Here is a 7,500-nt window from a genome sequence, read left to right on the forward strand (position 1 = left end):
TGTCAAACCTCAGAGTGTTTTTTATAGCCTTCAGTAATCCCGTCTGATCAGCATCACACTGCCTCAAACACATATACCTCGTACGCCGTTACCGTGACGCCTCATAACGCGTTTAATTATCGCTCTCTCTGACGCAGAGACATTTTTCTTCTCTCTCTCGCCCCACACAGGTTTCTGTCCCGAACGCACTTTACTCGGTTTTATTGCTCACGGACAAAGAAGCAGCCTTCAAGCTCGAGAGAGATTTCTCCATTCCAGTGAGTGGATTTTATATTCATTCAGGCAGCTTTTATTACTGCTTCCGTGCTTTTACTCTCAAATCACACGAGAGACGACGGAGCGATTGCTGAGCAGCTTCTCTGACCTGACGATCGGAATGATGGAATTCTACAGTTACACCAGAATAAGAATGACAAATCTATTATTGTACAGACATTACAGATGCAACATTTTCCCAAGATAGAGCCACATTTATACTGTTTAAAATTTTTTAATAAACTTTTGAGCACATTAGGAAATTAACCAAAATAACACCAATAAATATATTAATATAATAATATACAAAGAAATGAGAAAGAATAAATGACAGAGCCAAAAAGAGATAAATATATGAGATATTAAAGAGAAATAGGGAGAGTCTGAGATACAAAGAAAGAAAGAAATTAAAGAAAGACGGGTTAAAAAGTGAGAAATACAGATAATGAGATAGAACAGATGGAGAGAGAACATTTGACAGAAAGAAGCTGAATTATAAAGGGAAGAAATACAGATAAAGTGATAAATACAGAAAAATTTGTGAAAGAAATGAGAGAAAGAAGTGAGATTAAAAAGACTAATATAGGCAGGAAGATAAAATAAAAATGAAAGAGAAATAAAAGAAAAAATGAAAGAAAGGTTAAAAAAAAAACAGATTTATTTTGAGACTGAATTGAGAAGTAGTGTGTGTGTTTGTGTGTGTGTGTGTGTGTGTGTGTGTGTGTGTGTGTTTCTCAGTGTGAAGTGTTAACTTCTCTGAAAGCCCTACTGAAGCACATTGACTCGTCTCAGCTCACACGAGAGCTGGAAGGCACTTTCCCCTACGACCATCACCACTACATACAGTTCAGACATGTATACACACACACACACACACACACACACACACACACACACACGGATAAGAGTGTGTGTGGGGGGTGATAACTCCTCCTAAACACGTGTCTGTTGTGTAGAAAATGGAGCAGTTTTGCAGCAGCTGTAACACCGCCATCTCGTCCCTGCGGAAGTCCATTGACGTCCTGAACAGCAGCAGCAGCAGCCTGGACACAGTGAAGGTCAGACTCTGATTGCACGATTGGGTCACATGTGTAAATAGTAGTGTAGTGAGGAGAATAAGTGTGTGAGTGCATGTTTACACTGATTTAGGATTCACCAGAAGATCCAGTTCTTGATCCATTGTGCTAATAGAACACCAATCAGGTTTGCAAGCCATGTCATGTGTGTGTGTGTGTGTGTGTGTGTGTGTGTGTGTGTGTGTGTGTGTGTGTGTGCAGGACGTGTCAGAGGTGATCAGCCAGCAAAGGAACCTGATGCAGTGTGTGTTTGAGGACTCAGAGCTGAGCTACCTCAGACTGGAAGGAGGAACGTTTCTTGCACGTGTCAGAAAGGAGGAGACGAGTGAAACTGAGAACTGCAGGTACGACATCATACACACACTCATACACACTATACATCCCATACACACACATAGCACTAATATACAAACACATACACTGTATTTCTCATATACACACACACACACACACACACACTGTATATTTTATACACATAATACCTCATACTCACACACGCACATTAATCAGTCGTTCTCCCTCTGGTAAATGGACTCAGGGACGCCGTGGACTCGGCCTGCACGCTTTACAACCAGATGGACGAGGAGGTTCACAAACTCGTCATCTTGTCCAACAAATCCCTCCATGAACTGGAGAACCTTCTGGAGTTGCGCACCTTTCAGGAGGAGACTGAGAGGGTGAGACGACCGAGTTAAAAACATAATTAATATAATTTTATTCCTTTTAATGTTTGTAAGTGAAATGTTGAGAATAATGTACATTTCTCGTTGATGATCAGTAATTTGTGAATGAACAGATTAAGCGCTGGTTCAGTGTGGAGGCTGAGAAGCACCTGGCTCCTCTGGACTCTCTCAGTTTCACCCACAGCTCCCTGCAGGAAATGAGGCAGAGCTTGGAGCAGTTCACTGAGGAGGCAGCAGTAAGTGTTTCTCGTGGATGAAGCTAACTTGATATTCTCATTAATTTCAGCGTCACTGTGTCCCTTTATTGTTTTCAGCTCCAGCAGAAGCAGGCCCACAGACCAGTGTCCAGCACCACTTTACTGGAGCTCAAGCAGCACATGAGCTCAGTTCTCCAGCAAGCACACACCCGCAGGAACGAGCTGGACATCCTGATCAATCTTTATGAGTTCTACGACTCGGTAAGCAGCCTGTTTGTGGACCTACATTATTACATCTGCATGACTAGTACCTTATCTGAACAAATCAAACGTTTGCAGGCTCAGCAGTGGATGGCGCACTGTGAGGACTATTTCGGGCGTCTAAATTTGGAAGAGAACATGATGAGCTTATCTCCTGAAGTTCTCCAGACGTTGCAGGACTACCACAACGAGGCCACCAAGTTTTCTCTGGAGAACTTCAGCTCTCTTAACGACACAGTGGCCACGTTGGGCAGCCCTCGCCAGCTTCATCACTGGAACCACGTCTGGATGAAGTGCCAAGAGACCCGGAAACATCTAGAGGAGGTGTTAGAGAGAGCGGCGATGCCAGAGGAACCCGTTTCCGACTCACCTCTAACCCCTTCCAGACCCGGGGGAATACCTGCACTAGGGGTGGATTTGCAGAGCAGAGAGCAGAAGTTCTCTCCCCGAGATCAAACACACTTTTGAATTCGAGGATGTGAAACCTTACTCAGCAGGTCCATTCTCAAAAAACGACTCTCTTTTCCGGTCTTTTATCTTCCCTCCCGAGAGAGACCAACTGTTGCTGGACGACACGGACAGCGACTGCACCATCGACTCGTGTCACTCGGAGCCCGGGGCGAGGCACCGCAGGCCTCCTCTGAAGAAGATGATGAAGAAGATGGTGAGCTCTGAGCTCTCGGCCCACCAAGGCTACCTGGGAGTCTACATCAAAGGCTTGGAGCTCACCAACAACACGTGTGTGGAGAAGCTGCCGAGGCCACACACGAAGAGTCCGGTGCTGGCACGGAGCAGGAGCCTCCCATCACCCTCGCTAAGTCAGGAAGGCCAGGAGACACCGAGAACAAGAGACAGAGCAGGTGAAAAACACACACACACACACACACACACACACATGCTGTGAAAGTGCACATATTTACATTTTTTTTTACGTTATTCCATGCAGTAAAATCCAGCACATCATGGACGAGATGATCTCCACCGAGAGAGAGTACGTACGTTCCCTCACCTACATCATGGAACACTACTTTCCAGAGATGGAGAGGCCCGACCTGCCACAGGACCTCAGAGGAAAGCGCAGCATCATCTTTGGGAACCTGGAGAAACTGTGCGACTTCCACAGCCAGTACTTCCTGAAGGATCTGGAGCAATGTGCACATTCTCCACTTTCAGTCAGCACCTGCTTCCTGAGACACGTGAGTCCTTACCAAACATCTGGGTGCCATAGGAATGCATGGCTGTGCTGGTGTTAGTAAGAGTATTAATAATTAGGAATGTGTGTGTATGTGTGTGTGATTGACAGGAGGACCAGTTTGGAATGTATGCTCTCTACAGTAAAAACAAACCGCGCTCCGATGCCCTGCTCAGCAGCCATGGAAACGCTTTCTTCAAGGTGAGACGCACCCGTCAGAGGAGTTACGCTTAACAACACAACGCAACAGATCAGGTAGAGAAGAACAGCAGAGCGATGGAGAACCGCTGAAGAACTCGCACATCTCAAACACACTCATTATAATTTACCGTAATAAAGGGGCTTTAAATAGCAAAAAGATAATTGATTAGAGCGTGTATTTAATTACAGATCATTATTACTAATTAATTAATTAAAGGATTAATTCATTAAAAATTCATTAGGTACATTTACTTAATATCTAATTACTTTACACAAACTACAGAGACTTCTGATCTTGTTGTCCTCATAGCTCATGGTTACAGACATCACATTTACATTTATGTAATTTTACAGACCCCCTTATCCAGAGTAACTGACACCTGAGCAGGTAAGGGTTAAGGGCCTTCCACAAGGGCCCAGCAGTTGTAGATTCTGTTTTGAGGTTGGATGTAATTGAATCTTAGTAGTGCACACTGTAGAAAGAGTCAAGTGACAGCAGGTCATAGGTCATGTATAGTCACGTGTAATTCACGTGCTTGGTCTGAGCACTGCTGTATTTCTGTATATAAAATCTTTCTTCTCTGTTGTTCCTCCAGAATAAGCAGGTGGAGCTGGAGGACAAAATGGACTTAGCATCTTACCTCCTGAAGCCCATTCAGAGGATGAGTAAATACGCTCTGCTGCTGAAGGACCTGATAAAAGAGTGCAGCCAAACTCAGGAGCAGGAACTGGCCGACCTCAGGACCGCAGAGGAGATGGTCAAGTTCCAGCTGCGCCATGGCAACGACCTGCTCGCCATGGACGCCATCAGAGGATGCGACGTAAGCAGCAAACGGTCACACGTCTGATTTCCAGGTTTCGAGGACGCGGGAGATGACGCGTTTCCGTTTGGGTTTGTAGGTAAACCTGAAGGAACAGGGCCAGCTGAGGTGTCAGGACGAGTTCATCGTGTGGTGCGGACGCAGGAAGTACCTCCGACACGTCTTCCTGTTCGAGGACCTCATCCTGTTCAGCAAAACCAAAAAGATCGAAGGCGGATACGACATCTACATCTACAAGCAGTCGTATAAGGTGAAGGTTTTACTGTCTATCTCGATAGCAGTGTGGTGGAACAAAGGCTTTTACAGTCAGAAGGTCATAAAAAAACAGATCGTTATACGAGTCAACATCAGTACCGTTTCCACACAGAACGCAGAGATCGGGATGACGGAGAACGTGGGTGACAGCGGCCTCCGCTTCGAGATCTGGTTCCGACGCAGGAAGTCCCAGGACACGTTTATCCTGCAGGCCAGCTCGGCCGAAAGCAAGGCGGCCTGGACCTCCATCATCGGCAAGATCCTGTGGAGACAAGCGCTCAGAAACAGAGGTCAGCAAACTCTAGATACACACTGCTAGGTGACTAGCCTGAGTGGGTGTGGCCTGTCCGGTGTTTAAAAAGTGTATTTAAAATTACATTAGCACATATTCACATATCTTTATTGTTCAGAGGGCCGTTCCGTTCCAAAAGCGGGGACGGGCCATATATTTTGGACCCCTGAAAAAGAGTAAAAGAAGCTTACAAACACCAATTATACATCGTTATTTATAAACGATTATAAAACGATTCTTTTTTATTTTTTCTTTCTCAGCAGAAGTTTAGCGCCAGACTCAGCTGGGGGCGTGGCCTAAAGTTCAAATACAGAGTTTTATAACTAAAGTAATCGTATTTGTAGCTTTGTTAAATTTTTACTGCAAGTAAGAGTTTAGGGAAATTCACTACTGGTTATGAGAGTGTGCCCTCTGGTGGTCAGGAGCAGTTATGTTCTTATACACCTACTGTGCTGTATAGGTTTTTAAGTTTACTTTGTTTATATAATAATAAAAAAATTGTAATAATTATTCTACATAGTTGTAGACTGGTTTATGGTAAGTTTGTAATCTCTGTAATCCAGTGTAGATGTATTCATGTTTATATTTATATTTATTGATAGAGACTGAAAGCACTTTTGTACGTCGCTCTGGGCACGGGCGTCTGCTAAATAACGCCAATGTAAATGTAAATGTATGTTACAGTAGGTATTGAATATGCTGGTATTTCAAGTGTGGTCTCTCTTTATCTCATGCACACTCACACGTCTCTCTTCCACTCAACAGAGTTACGGATGCAGGAGATGGTCTCTATGGGAATCGGCAACAAGCCGTTCATGGACATCAAACCGAGCGATGCAGCCATCAGTGACCGAGCTGTAGATTACATCATGAAAGGCACAGGTACGTCCACTTCCTTTCCTCACATCTCTCTTTTTCTCTTTCCATCTTTCCCTTCAAAATTCACCCTCTGGTCTTTATTACTCTCACTCTTTCTCTGTTTTATTTTTGTCAAACTCTCTTGCTCTACCTCTCTACCTTTTGCTTTTGCTATTTCTTTATCATTTTCTATATTTATTTTTTTTCTCCTTATAATGTGCTCTCGCTCTTCATCTCTATTTGTGTCTGCCTCTCTCCCTGTCTTCTCTCATTCCGTTTAAGATGGAGATGAGAAGTTCTCTAAAGGATGAAAACAAGTCTTTCACCACTTTTTTATTTAAACACTCCTAAAAAGAGCTCTCATGCAGGGACCGGACTGTGTGTGTGTGTGTGTGTGTGTGTGTGTGTATGTGTATGTGTATGTGTGGGTGTGGGTGTGAGGGTTTTTTATAGATATAGTCACGTCTTCTCTGCCAGTGAATGGGTTTAAATTAATATGTTTTATGTACCTTGCTATATTTAAAAACCACAACTTGTTACAATAATAGTGTTAACCCCGCCCCTTCTCCATTTTGATTGGCTGCTGTGTTTTATTCACTTATTTTAAACAGAGAGTTTGTTGAGACTGAACAGAAGTAGACAGAATTAAGAATGGACGTGGGTGAACTGATCGACCTCATTGTTGCTTTTCTTTTCACAGAGTCTCGCAGTCGTTCCTCCGTCCCCGTCTGCTCGTACGATAACTCCAGCCCGGTCAAGAGACCGCACTCCACCATCTCCAACAGCAGCTCCTCATCGTCCAGCAGCCACTCCTCGTCCTCCTTTATGAGCTCTCTCAACCTGCCCCTCTTTAGCTCCGCCCCCCACTCACCTCTGGCCCACTGGCACTACGACTGCATCGAGGAGGACGAGCTGGAGCACGACGCCGCACAGCCCTCCATGGGTGAGTCCGTCCTCACGTCCCACAGCTACTAGCGTCCAGTGTAGCACGCTGCTGACTCCATCGGCGGCTCGGGACTCCACCGTGTCACAAAGCTCCATAAATATCTTCATCCATGAGCTTTTAATTCTACAGAATGTCGCAGCAAGAACCGGACACTAGAGAGTAGGGTTGCATAGGGGGCAGAACATTTCGGGAAAAGTTCCAATCGGAACTTGATCTGGTGATTTTTTCTAAATATTTCAAGTTGGAAACCTACCAGGAATTTATGACAATTTATGGGAATTAATTTGAAATCTGGGGAAATTTATGTAAACTGCATCATATACAAACATAAACATTTAGTTCGGCCTGCCTGCAAAATAATACAGATCTTTTTAAAAAAGACACTTTTGACTTTCATTTAATTGTTAGTATAATGTTGTTGCACAGTAGCTCACTCACAGCACAAGGGGCGTGGCCTCAGTAA

The 7,500-nt window shown here is 44.3% G+C and overlaps 1 protein-coding gene across 1 annotated transcript in view; it reads left to right on the forward strand.

Annotated features, from left to right (window-relative positions):
- The window catches only part of zgc:158766 (uncharacterized protein LOC100009641 homolog), a 23,416-nt gene that overhangs the window by 12,737 nt on the left and 3,179 nt on the right, over nucleotides 1–7,500 (forward strand). The window contains 17 exon segments of the mRNA XM_046877741.1: nucleotides 171–257; nucleotides 994–1,110; nucleotides 1,212–1,313; nucleotides 1,533–1,675; nucleotides 1,870–2,008; nucleotides 2,128–2,250; nucleotides 2,329–2,472; nucleotides 2,551–2,888; nucleotides 2,890–3,293; nucleotides 3,296–3,332; nucleotides 3,419–3,668; nucleotides 3,776–3,865; nucleotides 4,462–4,686; nucleotides 4,766–4,936; nucleotides 5,054–5,231; nucleotides 5,999–6,115; nucleotides 6,792–7,034. Of these exon segments, the coding sequence (XP_046733697.1) occupies nucleotides 171–257; nucleotides 994–1,110; nucleotides 1,212–1,313; nucleotides 1,533–1,675; nucleotides 1,870–2,008; nucleotides 2,128–2,250; nucleotides 2,329–2,472; nucleotides 2,551–2,888; nucleotides 2,890–3,293; nucleotides 3,296–3,332; nucleotides 3,419–3,668; nucleotides 3,776–3,865; nucleotides 4,462–4,686; nucleotides 4,766–4,936; nucleotides 5,054–5,231; nucleotides 5,999–6,115; nucleotides 6,792–7,034 (2,908 nt within the window).

The sequence above is a fragment of the Silurus meridionalis genome, chromosome 21 (assembly GCF_014805685.1).
Source record: "Silurus meridionalis isolate SWU-2019-XX chromosome 21, ASM1480568v1, whole genome shotgun sequence".
NCBI classification, from domain to species: Eukaryota; Metazoa; Chordata; class Actinopteri; order Siluriformes; family Siluridae; genus Silurus; species Silurus meridionalis.